Raw genomic sequence first — 19093 nt, 5'->3', positions numbered from 1 at the left:
GGCACTTGGTGATAACCTTGGTAGGCGTCGAGCATACAGATCAATTCACAGCCGGCCGTAGAGTCCACCAGCTGATCTATCCGGGGCAGAGGATAAAAATCTTTCGGCAAGCTTTGTTGAGATCCCGAAAATCTATGCATACTCTCCACTTGCCGCTCGGCTTGGAGACCAGCACCACATTAGCCAACCAGCTAGGGAATTGGACCTCTCGTATATGCCCGGCTTCCAGAAGTTTTTCTACCTCCGCCCGGATGATTGCATTCTGCTCAGCACTGAAATCTCTTTTTCTCTGCTTTACCGGCCGAGCGTCCGGTCGGACATGCAACTCGTGCTGCGTTATGCTCGGCGAAATTCCAGGCAGCTCATGTGTCGACCAGACGAAGACATCATGATTTCTTGTGAGGCATTGGATAAGCCCCTCTTTCTGCTTCTCCTCCAGATCGGACGCAATAAAGGTGGTGGCCTCCGATTGGGTTGGATGAATTTGCACTTCCTCTTTTTGCTCATAAATTAAAGTGGGTGGCTTTTCGGTGATGGCATTTACCTCGATCCGGGGTGTTTTCCGAGCGGAACTGGCTTCTGCTCGGATCATCTCTATATAGCACCGCCGAGCTGCTAGCTGATCTCCCCGTACTTCTCCCACCTTGTCCTCCACGGGGAACTTGATCTTCTGATGGAAGGTTGAGACGACCGCTCGGAATTCACAGAGCGCCGGTCGTCCCAAAATTACGTTGTAGGACGAGGGAGAGTCTACCACCACGAAGTTTATTGTCCTGGTCCTCCTGAGCGGCTCTTCTCCCAGCGAGGTGGCCAGTCGAATCTGTCCGACCGGCAGGACTTCATTGCCCGTAAACCCGTAGAGTGGGGTCATCATGGGAAGCAACTCGGCTCGATCAATTTGCAGTTGATCGAACGCCTTCTTGAATATGATGTTGACCGAGCTCCCTGTGTCAACAAATACGCGGTGAATAGTGTAATTGGCTATTACCGCTTTGATGAGCAGAGCGTCGTCGTGAGGCACTTCAACCCCTTCCAAGTCCCCAGGCCCGAAATTGATCTCAGGTCCACTCGCTCGCTCTCTGCTGCAACCGACGGCATGGATTTGGAGCTGCCGAACGCCCGCCTTTCTTGCTCGGTTGGAGTCTCCTCCGGTCGGCCCGCCAGAAATGACATTGATCTCGCCTCGGGAGGTATTGCTTTTATTTTCTTCTTCCCGAGCGGATGGTCGCGGTCGTTCTCTGGACGCTCGGCGGGCCTCTCGCCTTGGAGAACGATGCCGATCGGGAGTCTGTTGCTGCTGTGGCCTATCAGCTCTAGTCCGATCGGCTTCATGTGTTCTCTGCCTCCTGTCGACTGAAGGAGACCGTCGACCGCCATTTCGGGGAACTGGATGAGCAATAAAGGGAAGACTCCGGCAATCCCGGGTGTTGTGCGTGTCGGTCTGGTGATAAGAACAAAACATGGGTGTCCATTTCTTCATGGGCGCCCACTTCTTCTTTTGCTTGGGCCGCTCGGCCGATACTTCTTGGATCAACTGGTTTCTTGCATGTGGGTGAGAACGAATTGATTTGGCCCTAGGTCCTCTCGGAGGCTGATGGGCCACATGCGGCTTCCGTTCGGTAGGAGTGGCCCGCTCGGTTGGAGTTTCCTTTTTCCGGGCGGCTTGTGCTTCCTCCACGTTGATGTATTCGTTGGCCCGATGCAGCATGTGATCGTAATCTCTGGGCGGCTTCCGAACGAGTGAGCGGAAGAAATCCCCGTCCACGAGGCCTTGAGTGAAGGCATTCATCATAGTCTCCGAGGTGGCTGTTGGAATGTCCATGGCCACTTTGTTGAATCGCTGGATGTAGGCTCGGAGCGATTCGCGGGCTTCTTGTTTGATGGCAAACAGACTAACGCTAGTTTTCTGGTAGCGCCGACTGCTTGCGAAGTGGTGGAGGAAGGCCGTTCGGAAGTCTTTGAAGCTGGTGATAGATCCGTCCGGCAGTCTCCGAAACCACCGTTGAGCCGATCCCGAGAGAGTGGTAAGAAAAACTCGGCATTTTACTCCATCTGTGTATTGATGGAGCGTAGCTGTGTTATCAAACTTACCCAGATGATCGTCCGGGTCGGTGGTCCCATCGTATTCGCCGATTGTCGGAGGCACGTAGTGCTTGGGCAGAGGATCTCGTAGAATAACCTCTGAAAATTGGCGATTAATCCTCTCGGGCGATGCGTCCGCTAGGGGGGCTTTCCCCTTTCTGTCATCCCGTCTAGGCCTTTCATCCGAAGAAGATCCCCTATCCCTATGAGCTGGTACGGCTTCAGGGGTGCGGAATAGAGCCCGAGGAAATGCAACGGTGGCTTGCGGGGCTTCCGCTCGGCCACCAGACGCAGACGTTGCCTGCTGCTCCGGCCGCTCGGCTGCTGCTTTCTGTTTTTGCTCCATAAGCTTGGCGGCCCTAATTTCGACCAGAGCGTCGAGTTCTTCCCTAGAAAGCGTCACCGTGTGTTGTCGTCCAGCCTCGTCCATTGTTTCCGATCAGATGCAGGAGCGTTCCCACAGACGGCGCCAAATTGATCCTGTCCGAGTGCTGAACCAACGGACGCTGGGCACGTGGCGCTCCCCTGCTGCTGATGTGGGTCTCCGACTAACTGCACGATGCTCCGGCAACCCTGCACAGAAGTCGGGCCGGGGAGGTTCCCGGCGGCGACCCTCCGACGCTCAAGTCAGGCAAAGCTCACAGCAAGAAAGTGGATCCGAGAATCGTAGAATACGTGAAAAAACCATACCTCCGGCGAAGGTCTGCGGGCTCTTATATAGAGCTGGGAAGGAGCTTGAGCGCACTGATCGAGGCACACACGTGTCCTCAGCCCATACCCCAGTATGGTCTTGTCAGTGAGCTTACCTGACCCATACCGCTACAGCACCAGCATGTCTTCGATGGGACAGCGGAACCCCCCTGACATAAGATTCGGAGCATGGCCTGGACACGACCGCTGTCAGAGAGACGTCCTTTGTCCTTTTCCCTTACTCCCGATTTGTCGTCCAGGCGGCCTATCAGCCACGGAGTCCGTCCGGACGAATACTGTGATTTAGTTGGGAGATTCTTGGTAGCGTGTTCTGTGGAGACTGTTAGCAGTATGTTGTCTGGTCTCTGGCCGAGCGCGACGTCCGCTCGGGTCTACAAGTCTGTTCCGTGAGCGTCAGAACTCCGGCGTCTGCCGGGTCGCCTGTTGCCGTAAGTAATCCGGGCGACCGTCCAGCCGGTCGGCCTACCCATATCCGGCCGGCCATCAGCCCCCTTGGCCTGTAGGTGGCGTTGACTCCTGTTGCCCTCAAACACCCATCGGTCGGCCATCCGGCCGGTCGGCCCGCCCATGTCCGGCCGGCCATCAGCCACTTTGACTTGTCACGTGGCGTTGACTCCACTGGACAGGGGACCCCTGTTCTTACAACCGGATCATATAATATAATCCATATCGTTTTATTAGCAACCTTGAATGTGTTCTTTTTATATAAATTTGTCAAATCGTGCACATTAAGATTGATTCGAGATTTAAGCTCCAATATATATTTTTATATATATCATTTTCAAAATCTTAGTGGTAAGCATATGAACACCTCCTTCCCCTCATTAATTTGCAAGAAGATTTTCACATCTACCTAATTATAAAGTTCCCATCTTAATTAATTTGTAGCATAAATATTAATCAATATCATAAATTTGAGTACATGTATCTTTCAACATATCTAACATTTAGATGATCTTTCATACCTCTCTTTTTCTCTTTGGCCAAAATATATACGTCTTTCTTCTTATTATATATACACCTTTTCACTATTATATATTATCCTATTTTATCTTAATTATCTTCATTACATAAGAGCATTTAGTCTTCTAGTTAAAGAGCAAAACATAATTACATATTATCATAATTGTACGAATAATCGTCGTCTCAGAACGGACAGTTGGCTAATGCAGGATGAAATACTTTGTCACTACAATTCTACAAATAATTGAAAATTTTACTCAATGAAAGTTAATTTGGGTAGATTAATTATGATATTTCTTTGTGAATCTACTGAGGCAGCATCAGAATTTAGGATTTTTTTATTTTTATTTTTTGAATAAAAAAAGGATAAAATTTACAAAACCAAAAGATCCAGATATTGATGGCAATCGAAGCAAACCATTTAACAGCAACGAAGATCAATAGACAGAGATGGATAGAGAAGGGAGAACAGGGAGATTTGATTCTTGGCCCTGTTGTTCAATCTGCATTGTCCCATATACGGCCACCGAAGCTCGTCGGATCGAAGGATTCCGGCCATTCCGACGACGACATCGAGTCGTAGAACTCGAACCATGGGCTCTGGGACGTCGGCGAGCCCAGCGCGGTGGTGTGCTCGTACACGAGGAGCTCGTCGAGATTCCACCCGTCGTCGAGACTCGGTAGCTCAACGATCTCCGCGAGCTCGTCGTCCTCGTCGGAGGCGGGGGGCGCCGGCGCGGCGGCCGCAGCGGAGGGCTCCATGGCGGCGGCCTCGGCGGCGGCAGCCTGGACGTCGCGGGGGCAGAGGGAGGCCGAGCGGGGGAGGCGGGCGGCGAGCTCGGGGAAGTTGAGCACGGCGGCCGCGGCGCCCTTGACGGCGAGCGCGGCCGCGTCGTGGGCGCGCGCCGCCATCTCCGGCGTCGGGAAGGTGCCGAGCCAGATGCGCGACTTCTTGCGGGGCTCGCGGATCTCCGACACCCACTTGCCCCAGCTCCGCATCCGCACGCCGCGGTACGACGACCGGCCGCCCGCCGGCGCCTCCGGCCTCTTCGCAGCCTGCGTCTTCGCCTTCGAGGAGGAGGAGGAGGAGGAAGAGGAGGAGGTGAGCGAGCACGCGGAATTGGCGCTGTTCTCGGCCTCCGACGAGTTGAAAGGATGCGACATTGGCGGTCGGAATATTCTCTAGGCCGCTCGGCGAGCACTAGAAGGGCATAACAAGGCAGCGTGGTCGGATGATGCCGACGCCGTCGAAACGATGAAGCACCGACGTCCCCATTTAGCAAATCGCTCAGCAGTTCGTCAAACCAAGCACTTGCTTCTTATAGAGAGAAGCCCAAACCGAAGAAGAAGCAAAGAAAAACAGAGAATCATTTTCTTTTTTCTTTTTTATTCACTGTAGGAAAGCCCCAAACTCCTTACGGGTAGAATAATATAACTTTAACATTAAAATCAAATAAAATCTAATGTCTCAAAATAAATTAATTTAGATGATTATTTTAATTTAATCAAGATTTTGCAATGCGCCACCACAAATATGGACGGGGCTCCACGCGTAAATCTGGTGAGGCCCCCTCCGACAAATTTAATCTCCATCATTTATTCGTCAACAGTTGTAATTGAAGTCGCACAAATTGTGTGTGAAATTCTCGTCCAAACTGAGTTTACTGTGGCAAAATTATGTGAAGACCTCTTTCACTTTGAGGATCTTTTTCGTACGTGGGTTCGAATTTAATTTTTTTTAAAAAATTATGCAAAATTTTTTTACTGATTCCATTCGATCCTTATCTCATTCTTGAAATCTGTCATATAATTACCGACTCGACTACTGCATTTTTTATATGACAGACATGCGTTATCGTTTATTATTGTAAGTGTTACGGGTAGATAATATATGTCGGCTTTAATTACCTCAGGTGTTGCTGTTTTAGTTATGATAGATATTACTTTTATGAGAGGTTTTATCATTTTGTTACGGGTTAATATTCTTTTTTCAAGTACAGATCAGAATTAAATATTCAGCTCATTTATTAGGCATCGCCTTTATTCATTTTCAAACATTCATCTTTCTTTCTAGGATTAAAATAACGGCATTTTACTGAACGGATTTGTGTATGTAAGTTTGGCATCCAACAATCGTCAATCAGAATAATATATAAATCATTTGATATCTTGATGTCAAAATTCAACGTGTCTAAATATATTTTTCTTTATATTTTGACCATCTATACTAATGATTAATAATCACTCGTCATTTATATTCTCCGCGTTGATCTAGAGGTTGATTGATGGGGACATTAAGGACTAGCAAATCATCTATTTACCACATAATACATAAATCATCTACCATATTTTTAAAATACTTCTTCTCTTTTCCTATAAATCCATCAACCAATTTCGCTGAAAGAATTTTAAATTAAAATTAATATATTCTTAAAAATCTCTTTAATATATTTATACCCTCATATTTAAATTTGATGGTAAAGTCTTGAAATAATAATTTTGCTTAAATTAACATAATTCTATTTGATATGTAGGAGTGACCATCATTACAATTTTGATAGTATAGAACAAAAATATTTTTAGGATTTTTTTATGTAAACGAAAATAAAAAAAAATATTTTACCATAGATATTTAAGATGGACAAAGCACGATCATCGATGATATATTTAAAACTTTGATGGGGAAGAACAATTACCCTAAAACTTTTCATAGAGGATTGGTAAAAGAAAACTGAAACAAAATGAGAACAATCTGTCAACAAGCCAAGAAATCCTAGGTAGAGAAACTTCTCTTAGAAACCTCCTAGCATTGTGATCTTGATTAACTCCTCAATTCAATTAATTTGCTTGAAAGTATATGTGCATCTTGTGATTCGAACTGTATGTTTGTGTCATTCGTAAATTGTATTGTTAAAAGCTTTACTATTGTGGCAAATTGCTTTTAGCCATTTTATAACATAATTAGCAACAAACCATTATATACTTAAGCATCAGTGCCATTAAGTTTCTTAATTGAGCTGTACAAATATCGTTTACAAAGTTGATAGAAATACTCTCGTATGTGATAGCTTATTCAATTTCTTGATTTACCTCCAGATGACTATGAAGCTAGCCATATGAGATTAGCATATAGTCTTTTTAGAAATTTTCTTTATGTATCACATCAGCAAGCATGTTATCATGATCTGTCATGACCTTCAGTACACCTTTATTTTAAAGATAAGGAAAAGGATATAGATACAACAATAGACCAGCATTGGTTGACTGTGGAGCCACTTTTCCATGCAGGATCAAAGATTTAAATATCAGAGAAACACTGATTGCCATCTCCTCCACCCATCGAGTATATCTTATCATCCAATGTATAATCAACTAGATTTTCTTTCTTATGCATCAAAGTGGGGTAAAAGGTCAATACATCCTTCCTTCCATTATAACACTCAACTTAGAAATAAAAAAAAAAAATTAATACGTCAAGCAATAATGAAAAAAAAATTACAAAAGAAAAAAGTGTATCCAAACTACTTGTGTTGTACAATATTATCATCCATACTAACAGCAAAAGTATAAGAATGAGCACAACTCGTAGACTTATGAAAAGTTAAAATGTCCAGTGATGGTGAGAAAGAACGCAAGGTTGATAATCAGAAAATGTCATTATAACCACTAAGATATATAACATGCTCTGGACCTAGACAACTCACGGTAAATTTGTCAAGGGAAATAGAACAAAATAGTGCAGACATCCAAAATAGATCAATGGATTTTATAATTACACAAGTTGAATTGATTATGCTTGAAGGTGCAAGAAGTAGAGAGATAAAAGAAAACTTTACTTAATACTGGACATGAATGCCAACACCAATAATTTATTGAGTATTTGAGTTCAATGGTAGAATATGATCTAAGTAGACTAAATTTACAATCTGTCTTATGTTATCATTTTTTTAAAAAATAATTTGCTAAACATAAAAAACAATGGTAGTCTTGTGAATTCTATGGTAGGCAGAGGCAAACCCTGCAATGATATTTTATGAAAGTTTACAGTCCAACTATTAGTGGCAGATCAATGTGTGGTCCCCTCTTTAATTATGGTTGTTGGCATTCAGATCTTTTATGTCCAGTATTAAGTAGAATTTTCTTTTGTCTCTCTCTAGTTTTTGCACCTTTGAGCATAATCAATTCAACTGGTGTAATTATAAAATTTATTGATTTATTTTGAATGTATGTACCATTTTGTTCTATTTTGCTTGACAAACTTGTTGTGGATTGTTTAGTTCCAAAGCAAGTCATATATCTTGGTGGTTACAATGACATTTCCTAATTATCAACCTTGCGCTCTTTCTCATCAGCACTGGACATTTTAACTTCCCATAAGTCCATGAGTTGTGCTTATTCTTGTGCTTCTGCTGTTAGTATGGATGACAATGTTGTACAATATAGATAGTTTGGACACACATGGGTACACCCTTTTCTTTTATAATTTTTTTTTATCATTGCTTGACATACCAACTTTCTTTCTTTTTATTTCTAAAGTTGAGTGCTATAATAGAAGGAATGATGTACTAACCTCTTGCCACACTTTGATGTATAAGAAAGAAAATCTAGGGTTGAGTGCTATAATGGAAGGAATGATGTAATGGCATCTTGCCCTACTTTGATGCATAAGACAGAAAATTTAGCTGGTTGTATACTGAATCACAAGATATACTTCATCGGCGGAGGAGATGACCGCGTTTCTCTAATGTTGAAATCTTTGATCCTGCATGGGGAAAGCAGATCTACTGTCAATCAATACTTGACAAGGTATAATTCTTAACTGAGTCTATTGTTGTAGATCTATATCCTTTTCCTGATCTTTATTCAAATGGTGTACAAAAGGCCATGACATGATCATGATAACATGCTTGCTGGTGTAATACATCGAAAAAAAGAGTGTACAGCTCAATTAAGAAACTTAATGGCACTGATACTTAAGTATTTAATGGTTTGTTGCTAATTATGTTATAAAATGGCTAAATTTAATTTGCAACAATAGTAAAGCTTAAAGCAATACAATTTACAAATGACACAAGCATACCGTCCGAGTCAAGTCCGAGTCATAAGATGCACATATACGTTCAAGCAAATTAATTGAATTGAGGAGTTAATCAAGAATACAAGATCACAATGCTAGGAGGTTTCTAAGAGAAGTTTCTCTACCTAGGATTTCCTGGCTTGTTGACTTATTGTTCTCAGTTTGCTCGTCAGTTCTCTTCTACCAATCCCCTATAAAAAGCTTTAGGATGCATTACAATTGACCATGAAAAATTGACCGTGAAAACTAGTCATTCTATAATACATATTTTCCTCGATATTGACCATTGGTTGTTCTTCCCCATCAAAGTTATAAATATATCATCCATGATCCTGAACATCAAGTAAATGATTTGTCCATCCAAAATATCTATAGTAAAATACTTTTTTAAAAGAGCATCTTTTATTATCGTTTCATAAAAAAAATTAAATATATTTTTGTTCCATACTATCAAAATAGTTATGATGGTCACTTCTACTATATAAAATAGAATTATTTTAATTTGATCAAAATTATTATTTCGCAACTTTGCTTTTCACTTGTCCCCTTGTAACTATATATCTTGTGGCATCTTCTAAATTTTTACTCTACAAATTTCAAAATTCACTACTCAATTTATACTATCAAATTCAGATCTGATGGCATAAATATGTTAAAGAAGTTTTCAAGAGTACACTGATTTTGATTTAAAGTAATTCGAAATTCTCTAAGTCAATTAGCTAGTTTCGAACGAAATAGATTATTGACCAACATTATTCAAAAATTTAAAAATTAAATATTTTTTGAACAAGAGGAGTTCTAAAAATCCATTAGTGATGTTGGTTAGTGAATACCATTATCCTACGTCTTATAATAAACTTGTGACAAATTTTATCGAGCTTTTACAAGTTTAAAAATTCACCGCTCTCAATTTATGCTATCAAATTTAGATATGAGGACATGGATACATTAAGAAGATTTTGGAGTACATTAATTTTGATTTGAAGTAATTCGAAATTCTCTAGGTCCATTAGCCAATTTCGGATGAAACGGATGAACCTACACCATTCGAAATTCAAAAATTTGATATTTTTATAGGACCATTGGCATTGTTAGTTAGTATCATTGTCTTATAATATGAAGAATCCGGTAGATGCTTCTAATTTATTATAATAAAGGTCACTGGACATTAATCAAACTATTTCCCAGTACTCACTATTTCATAGGTCGATCAAACGTCAAAATTGACATTCTCTTCTATTGTTCCATCCTTTTCTGAAAAAAAAAAGCAAAAGATTAAAAAGATTATCAGGTTTGAATTTGTGGATAGAATTATAGGTGTACACTTTGACATTGTTGTATGATAAAAATTATTTTTTACTCATCACATGCTCGATGACCTTGTAGAAGATAATAAGATCCTTTTAGTTGTCAAAAAAGTCTCTTCTTCCCTTTTCATAGCTGTATAGATTAGGAGAGGGGTGTATAATTTTTCTTTTATTTCAAATGACCATTCCAAATGCTTCTTTCGTGAACTGGTCTCAGATGATTTTATTTGACTGCATATCCGTTGACAAAAGATAGTTTATATATTTACATATGTTCGCAAAGTCTTCTTACAGGAGAGGTATGAATTAAACCATGGTGTCTCGAGATTAAGTGATGTCTAGAGTTCTCAAACTAACATATTTTAATAACTATGATGACGAAAATCTAATGTTATACTCTCTACACTGGCTCTGAACTATCTAACATGTCACTGCTTTGGAAGTGATAGTCTTTCTTCAGTCACAACTGAATTTAGTAGCAGCTTAAAATTTTTCCTAATGAAAATTCATAACCCAAATCTACCAATTAAGTAGATTTCTTGAAAAAAAAAAAATTCTCTTCGCATGATTATCTGCGAAAAATCTTTTATTGGTTTTATCTATAGAAACCATGATTATCTGCGCATAATGGTCTTTTAAACCTCTTTGATCGCAAACACGATCAGAAATGGAGTTTAAGGCAAAGATGCTAGCTTCCTATATTGATTTTTCATGAACAATTTATTTGAATTTTGTATTGGAACTTGATTATTATGTTCGGTAGGAAAGATTGTTTGATCCAGAAATTCAATCACATTTATTCCTGATATCGTTTTGTGCTATTTAGCAAATGCATAGCTATGATTATGAAGATTATCTATACTGTCAATTCTCAGGCTATCATCAACCACAAAATGTCATGTAAAAATGGCCATAAAGGGGATCTATTGAGATTGGTGCAGAACCACAACCGATAGGTGTTGAAAGTATCCAGCTTACAAAAAATATCTACAAGAGTTGTCTTAAGTTAGTTAGCCTTGGCAAACAAAACCAAGCTGGAATGAAAAATTCTTTTATGAACACAAAGAGACCAAGTAACATCAGCATAAAACGGAAACCAAGAAATATGAAGAAACTCATGTGAAAAATTCAAAGGTATTAGGCGATGCTATAAACTCATATGAAGAAAGAAAGCTATTTTAACATCTGAAAAGTTACAACAAACTACAACTTTTCTTAAAAATGAAAATGATCCCTAATAATATGGCATAGAATACTTGTGAGAGATACAGGGCAAACAATTATTACCTTCACAGGTTTTACCAATGATATTGATTCCATTTTGTCGCTGAAGCTTCCTTCATCAATGGTGATAGTACTTTTGATCGCGAGGGAGAATCTCACAAATAATGAATGACAATATAGAAGTTTCCTGCCAGGTTATTAGAGAACAATGAGATTTAGCATCAAACAAGTGCTGGAAGAAAAAAGAGGAGTACAAGGACAATGGATAAATGGGGTTTTTCCACAGTTTTCCTTAAAACTACATTGCCAATGTTTCCTGTCTTTTCTGTAAATCAGAGCGTTAATACCATAAAATGCTCTGAACTTTCACCATATCACATCACTTGGCAACCTATAAATGCAATTTTTGAGAACTGCAGTGAAAAAGAAAAAGAAAAAAAAAAGATCCATGAAAACGTTGATGATTTTAGTATGATACTTCCTCCCCTCAGGAGAAATGGATAAAGGGATGGAATATGGATGGATGGCTGTTATTTCATTGGTATCATCGCAAAACAACAGAAAAAGAGAAAGTAAATAACCTGCAAAAACATCCATTGGAATTTCACATTCATTTAGTCTGATCAACTCCTATGAGACTCTGAAGGTTCTCCTTAATTGTGTAATGCCTACATCCTTTTCTCACAGAAGGGTTAAGTGTTGATTGGCACAAACAATATGGCAACTATGCCGTCCCTACAAAGGTGAAAACTTGTGCAGCTAACTAGCAAAAACAAGTTGGATATAAGGATATCATTACCTAAAATGCACCAATAGTGACTCATGTATCTAATATGGAACCACCCAACATCAAACATCCACTCACCTCTTCTTCAAGTGCAACATGGCAAGATATTGGAGTAAAATATCTGCAGGCACATTTCACTATTCAGCCTCTACTACGGTAAGCCCTCAGTGAAGTGCTACAAAAGCAAGCAAATGACAATCAGATCAAATGCATGAGAGGCCTCATGCTAGGCTGGATCTTAGTCATTTGGTCCTAGAAAAATATAGTACATTTTGTAGCCAACACTAGCTAAAGTTGAGCTTTAATTTGCTAGTAGAAATGTCCAACCTTGAGAGTGATTTTTTCCTACTTGTTTCTTTTCTCACCAATTGCGTACTCATCTGTTTGTAAATACTACCTTCTACACACTGCTATTAGTGTTGCTTTGGCTCCTGATATGACCTATCTTTACCCCTTAAAAGAAGAGAAATTCATCAGGAAAAAAACAAACAAGAACTGATGCATTCTACAGATCTATGTGAGTCTAACTGGGATAAATAAAATTCAGGTGCCACGAAAAAGTAAACCTACTCACACAGTCATCCTACAAATTTATGTGAGCTTAAGTAACATAAATAAATTCAGGTTCCACAAATAACTTATATATGTTATACTTTTACAAGAAAAATGAACAATATCACTGGTATCTCTGGGCTGTTCTGAATTCTAAATATATGCAAGCATCCAGCAATATGACATCCAATCTAGCAAAGTGCATGAGAGACTTGACAATGGTCGTGGAGAGGATGACATGAAATACATATATGCTGTGCATGCTAAACTCGTTATGCAGCTATTAAGAGAAACCCAACATTGCCACTGGGAAAACAGCATTGCTGAAGCCATTACAGCCTTTAAAAGTGAGATATTCATTATCCTAATAAATGGCAGTAGAACTAGGGATTGCCCTTTTACTGTGTTGATTATGCAACTTTCCATATGATGGGTTCAGAAAGGAAGTATCTAAAACATACTTTGCAATTTATATTCGTATGCCTTTCATGTAGGAGAGAGATGCAAGTTTAAAAAGGAATTCCAGTTTCTTTATTGTTGATGATTCTCTCTATTAATTATGCAATATGCAAATGTTTCAACTTACCTACAGAAATCCAAAAGTATAAATTTATTTGATGTACTGAAGAAGTTCGTTGATGCTTCAGACTTATATTTAACGTCCACCCTTACCTCACTACAAGCAAAAAGCTGGAAATTTTGACTTGTCTCATCATGGCTAAGGTAAATTCACCAGAAGAAAATTCCAGTTGTTACAACTTAAACATTCAGCCCTTTCCATTCCAAAGAAACTCAAACTGCATTTTACAACACAAGTTGAAAACTTTACAAAATTTACAATGCTTGTTACTAAACAACTAGAAATTGGCACGAACAGTCAAATAAGCATTTCGAAAGACTCCGGATTTCAACAGGTAGCAACACCTGATATGATAAAAATAACTACTATTATCAAAACATGTCAGTTAAGCAGAGATGGTACCATATCAACAACTTTTACCTTCAGTTGTTCTTGGTTTCTTTTTTCACCAAGATTTAGCATTTCCACAGAAAATATTGTAATCTGGTAATCCCATGGAGATCAGTTAATGTAAAAGCCATAAGAACCGTGAATCTAGGAACCCATTGATGGGTTCATATGGGACTCAAACCAAAAAAGAATTTCATGTGCTTGGAAACTGGTCAGTTCATGTAATGCAAATGCAAGATTTAACTCCTCGTCAATATGTTTAAGCAACTCATAATTTTCTGAGATCATATCCCTTTCAATAAGAGCCTCCTTCCACTGAATTTGCCGCCCATCATTCTTCAAATAACCATTTTGATTGACGAATCCCTTCTCACGAAACACATCATACAATTTGATAGAAAATGTCTTGTTCAACCTGGGGATCCTATCCGATAGCAGATCTGGAGACAAAGGAAATTCCATGCATCTGATCTCGCTCACAGCAACTCCATTCTGCCTCAAAACTCTCATGTTCTTTTGTATCCTCAACATTGTAACTTGGTCCTTAGGCATGTGAACGAAAAGGGTTGGGGGATAGTCCTTTAGCACACCCATCGATGCAAATGTTCCTTCAGAAATCATAATTGCAATGCTGTGGAATCTCATCTCAGCAGCAAGTGCAGAAACGAAGTAACCACCAGATGATGCCCCCATAGCCACCAAGGGGATTGTCCCAAGCTTGTTTGTTTTGATCCACCACTTGATGATCCATTTAACATTTTTTATTTCATCAAATGACCAGCATCTATCCAAGCTAGAAATGGTCAACACTGCAAATTTTCGTTCCAAAGAACGAAGCACAAAGATCCTTTCTTCAGGCAACCCAATGCAGTTTGGACATCCCGGGTAGTTGTCCCAGAAATTTGCGGCTCTGACACCACAACCATGAGCTATGAAAAGAGCAGCCTTTGGCGAATCAGGGATTTGCCAGATGACATCAGTACCATTCAGCAACTCCAGAGAAGGATTGAATTGGACTGAAGATTGATAACTTGCTCTTTTAGTGTTTATTAGATCGGATGAAGGGAATGAGTCCCCTCTCTTGGTCGTAAAATAAGCGAAAGCAAATAAGACCATAGATGCCAGAGCTATTGCACGCCATTTTGGAGTCCCATACGAACGCGTGAATGCTTTAACGCTTCGATTCCACATCGCTGGCAACAAATAAATCAGCCAAAGACAATTATAAGTTTATAACCCTAATTAAGCATACAGATCAAGAAGAAGCTAATGCATATCAAACAATTAACGGGTGCGAAATCGAAACCCTAACCTAAATCGATAGGAATGCCATCTGATGTTCTCTATACTACCAACTGATTTCGGAAAAATAAAATAAAATAAAATAAAATAAAAGTGAGATCTTGGATTCGAGAAAACAGACTAGATCTTGATTATGATTTAATTAGAAGGAATAGAGAGGATTAAACTCACTAAAAATCTAGCATGCTAACCAGTAATTCGCGACGCGCCAACTCGCCTGGGCAGAAATCTAAATCGAGCTTTCGATCTGCTGCAGGTGAAAAACCAAAGTGCGAGAAAGAAATAGTTCAATGTGTCAACTGGGATTAGTCAATGTTGTTTGCGGTGGGCTACGAAATACTAAGAAGATCTATGGGCTGGGCTTCCAATCCAAAATGAGCATCTCATCTCCTTAGATGAATGCCTTTTATTTATATATATAGAGAGAGACACCACATCATATAAAATATTTTTTTACTTTTAGCATTATTTGTAATATGCTTAACTTTTGCAAAGTGATTGTTATAACGTCATAAAATATAACATTTCATTCTAACTAAAAATATTATAAATAAAACACTATTATATTGAAATATTTTTTAAAAAATTTAATTAAACTTAATTAAATTTCATTAATTTTTTTTAATATTTTTTACAACAATAATGGGGGTGTTTGATTGGAAGTTGCCGTTAATAATCTTGAAAAGTTATTAACAAATATCTTATTTGGTTTAGTTCATTATCGATCATGTCAGTAATTGAGTGACATAATTTTAAAAAAAAACCTTAGTGTTTGATTTTATTTTCATTTTTCAAAAATATGTATTTTTTCTTAGAAAATAACTTTAGACCTTCCTATCTTCTTTTCTAAAAAACAAATATGTAAATTATCAATCAAATAATATTTTTTCTTTTCTTTACAAATGAAAATGAAAAATTCGTCCCCTCAGGTTTTTCAGATTCTGAGATTAACAAATTTGTTTTTCTAAAATTATCCTCTTTAGATCGGCACCTCCCACAAGAAGCGCCCTGCTTCCTCTGCATTCGCCGGAGATGAGGACCCTTCGCCAAAGTGGTTGTCGGTGTCAGAGTAAAACTTGTCGACCAGCGACTCGTCCTGCCATTGGAAGTGCCACCCAATCCTGTCCGCGAAGGCCAGCATCTTCTCCTTCTACTCGGCGATGAACTTGGTGAGAACCTGCTTTCTCATATCATTGTCGCCTCCATCCCAGGGCCGCTGCTGACGACCCTCTCATCGCTCGACGACTCAATCATCGTGCTCGCCATCCTGTTGGTCCTTGGCGATCGACTAGAGGAGGTGAATAGTCTGCACAATAAAAAAAACAAACAAAAATCTCTTCTCAAACTTTATAATTTTATTATTCTAACACTTGCATAAAAGAAAATTAAGAAACTGGGAAAGAAGAGACTCAAAGAATTACTTGATTTGTAATCAGGGGATTGCTAATCCAAGGAAATTAAAATTCACTAAATAATTTCCTTCAAGTGGAGAAACCTCTTACAGTAGTTGAAACACTTAATTATAGAACAACACTGAAAAGAAATCAATTACAAGTGGTGTTCTGACCTTCTGGACCAGAGCTGTATTTATAGCCCTGGTCGAGGCACCTGGAAGGGGTCCAAGCGCTTGGAGGGGGTCCAAGCGCTTGGAGGGGGTCCAGGCGCCTGGAGGGGGATACACTTTTATCCACGTTGCAATGGGACGCGTCATGTCGCAAAATGATAGACTTTTGATTTCGAGCGCCCGGAAGGGTTCCGCTCGCATTAGTCCGGATCTTCCGCTCTGGTTCCACTCGCTTGGGTGATTTCGACCATCCGGAATAGAGCTCACCCGAACCCAACTTCCGGTCTTCTCGAGCAAACTTCCGCTCCGGCTTCTCATCCCTCGAAAACGTCGCGCCTCCTTCTCTTCCGCCAATGTACTCTTTCGCAGCATCTCGTCCCACAGACTCACCGAGATTGTCAGCTCTATTTTGTGTTGTCCTTCTCGCTAGCTGCGTCTTTCGCTCGACTTCCTGTGCTCCTAAATTCCTGCACACTTAGACACAGGGCTTAAATACCAATGGACCTAACTTTTACTTAGTTGATCACATCAAAACTACCACGGGGTACTTATAATCTCTCCCATTTTGATGTGAGTAAACCCAAATTAAGTTAGGGTTAACCTAAAAAATAACAGTTATAAAATTTGCAAGTACAAATATTAAAAACAAAATTGTACTACCCTCCTCTTAGACTTAATCTTCACTACTCTCCCTTTTGATCATATTAAAAACGGGATACTTTAAAAATGCTATATGAAAAAAATAAAAGTCGAACAAAAAATTCCAGAAAAATATTAAAGTTTAAGTTTCGAAAAATCTAGATTTTAAAAAAAATTAACATATATAAGGCAAAAAAAAATTCATAATTTAAAAAAAGTAACATTAAGAAAAATTTGAAATTTTTTCTTACAGATAAGTGATAAAGTTATCTTTCTCGAAAAAATTAACTTCTAATTAATTTTTAACAAAATATTTGACAAGCAATTAAAAGCATTTTTATAACAATTAAATGCTTAATAGTTAGTCAATTAAATACTTATTTCAATAATTAACTTCCAGGCTGTGGCGAGGTACTAGGTCTTCTTGGATATTGGAACAACAACCACTTCTAGACAAAGCATTTTAATGAAAGTAAATATTTAATTTTCTCTCTAAAAGTCTAAAAAAATAATTAATTTAAATATAATTTTGAAACCCAAAATAGATTTCTTCCTGCAAGGTTAATCAAAAATTTCCTAGGAATGTATTTCTGTGAAATTTTTCTAATTTGACCCTTATGGTATTTAAAATGTCAATTTAAACCATTATATCTTCTAATATTTTGAACATGTGATTATGCATGTTCCTTTAAATATTCTATTTATGTTTTCAATTTTTCATTTTTATTTTATCGAGATCTTCTAATCTACAAGATATGGCTAAGGTTGATTTTAACTCTTTATTTTCTTTTTCTAACTTATAGTAATTTTTTGATAACATTTTTACGAACTGAAATAACTTGTCAGGAGGAAGAGATCGTACCTGACTTACTTTATCGATCCCGTATTCTGAAGCTCCTCCTAAAGTGATGCTTTCTTCCGATATCACTCCCCCTTCATCGATGCTCTCATTGCTAGCTCATTTCGGACGAGCTTGCTTCGTCTTTGTCTTCTTGGTGACTTGCCACTAGCACAAGCCCGGCGAGGGCTTCTATCTCCAATTCGGACAACATTTCGTCCCATGCCACTTTTAGATTATACTTGGTCTGGGATGCTCTTCAATTTAGGGCAGTTATCTTTTATGTGTCCTTCATTGTAGTAGTAACATCTTATCTTTATTTTCCTTCTATTACCCTGCACTTGATTAAATTTATTAGTTTTAAATAATTTTTAAAATTTTCTTACCATGAGTGGCATCTCGTTGTCATCGAGAGAAGATTCAGAATTTCGTTCGTCTATTTTTGCCTTTAAGCAATATTATACTTTGACTCCTTTAGATCTGTACATCTTGTTTCATGGACTTTAAATGTTAAAAATAATTCTTTTAAAGTATTTAATTCTAGATTCTTAGATATATAATAAGCATATACTAATGATGCACATTCAGTAGTCCTAGGAAATGCGTTAAGCGCGTACCTTAGCGAATCTCAATTGCTTATCTTTTCTTCGAGATTCGTGAGTGCGGTGATGAGTTCCTTTATTCTTGAGTAAAGGTGTGCAACAATTTCTCCTTCTTCCAATTTGATATTGCTGATATGGTTCCTGAGCAGATCTCATCTCGTGAGTTTTGCCTCAGAGGTTCTTTCGTATAGTTCCAGGAATTTCTCTCAGAGCTCCTTGGCTGACTTGTAGGCTCCGATCCAGTTGACTTCTTGTGGCGGTAAGACGCTCAGCAGATGGAACTCTGCTTTACCGTTTGCCACGAAGTCGGCTTGCTCCTTCTTCGTCCATTGGTATTCTTCTTTATCCTCAAGTGTTACAAAACCGAATTTCATTATTAAAAGTAAATTGAAATCTGTCTTAAAGAATACCTCCATCCTTTTCTTCCAGCTCCGAATTCCCCCTCGAACTTCGGTGGGTTGATGCTAAGTCCAAT

The 19093-nt window shown here is 39.1% G+C and overlaps 2 protein-coding genes across 8 annotated transcripts; both read right to left on the bottom strand.

The window, feature by feature from the left end:
* Nucleotides 1-4082: 4082 nt before the first annotated feature.
* On the bottom strand, nt 4083-5108 carry LOC122017124 (ethylene-responsive transcription factor ERF039-like). Its single transcript, XM_042574673.1, has one exon. The coding sequence runs from the start codon at nt 4918-4920 to the stop codon at nt 4255-4257; it is 666 nt and encodes a 221-aa protein (XP_042430607.1). The 5' UTR covers nt 4921-5108; the 3' UTR covers nt 4083-4254.
* A 1642-nt stretch (nt 5109-6750) lies between these two features.
* LOC121988664 lies at nt 6751-15319 on the bottom strand. 7 transcript variants are annotated; one of them, XM_042542219.1, is made up of 5 exons: nt 15147-15278; nt 13704-14866; nt 13376-13500; nt 11428-11551; nt 6751-8518 (listed from the first exon to the last, which is right to left on the bottom strand). In XM_042542219.1, the coding sequence occupies exon 2, from the start codon at nt 14862-14864 to the stop codon at nt 13818-13820; it is 1047 nt and encodes a 348-aa protein (XP_042398153.1). In that variant the 5' UTR covers nt 14865-14866; nt 15147-15278; the 3' UTR covers nt 6751-8518; nt 11428-11551; nt 13376-13500; nt 13704-13817. The 7 variants fall into 7 exon arrangements, with proteins under 7 accessions (XP_042398153.1, XP_042398145.1, XP_042398170.1 ...); XM_042542236.1 differs by lacking the exon at nt 6751-8518 and adding an exon at nt 8555-10087 and having other exon boundaries at nt 15167-15319; XM_042542253.1 differs by lacking the exons at nt 6751-8518; nt 11428-11551 and adding exons at nt 11558-12326; nt 12479-12604 and having other exon boundaries at nt 15167-15319.
* Between the last annotated feature and the right edge of the window lie 3774 nt (nt 15320-19093).

The sequence above is a fragment of the Zingiber officinale genome, chromosome 1B (genome assembly GCF_018446385.1).
Source record: "Zingiber officinale cultivar Zhangliang chromosome 1B, Zo_v1.1, whole genome shotgun sequence".
Lineage (NCBI taxonomy): Eukaryota > Viridiplantae > Streptophyta > Magnoliopsida > Zingiberales > Zingiberaceae > Zingiber > Zingiber officinale.
The sequence above is the reverse complement of the archived record's forward strand: the minus strand, read 5'-3'. Positions and strand labels throughout refer to the sequence as shown.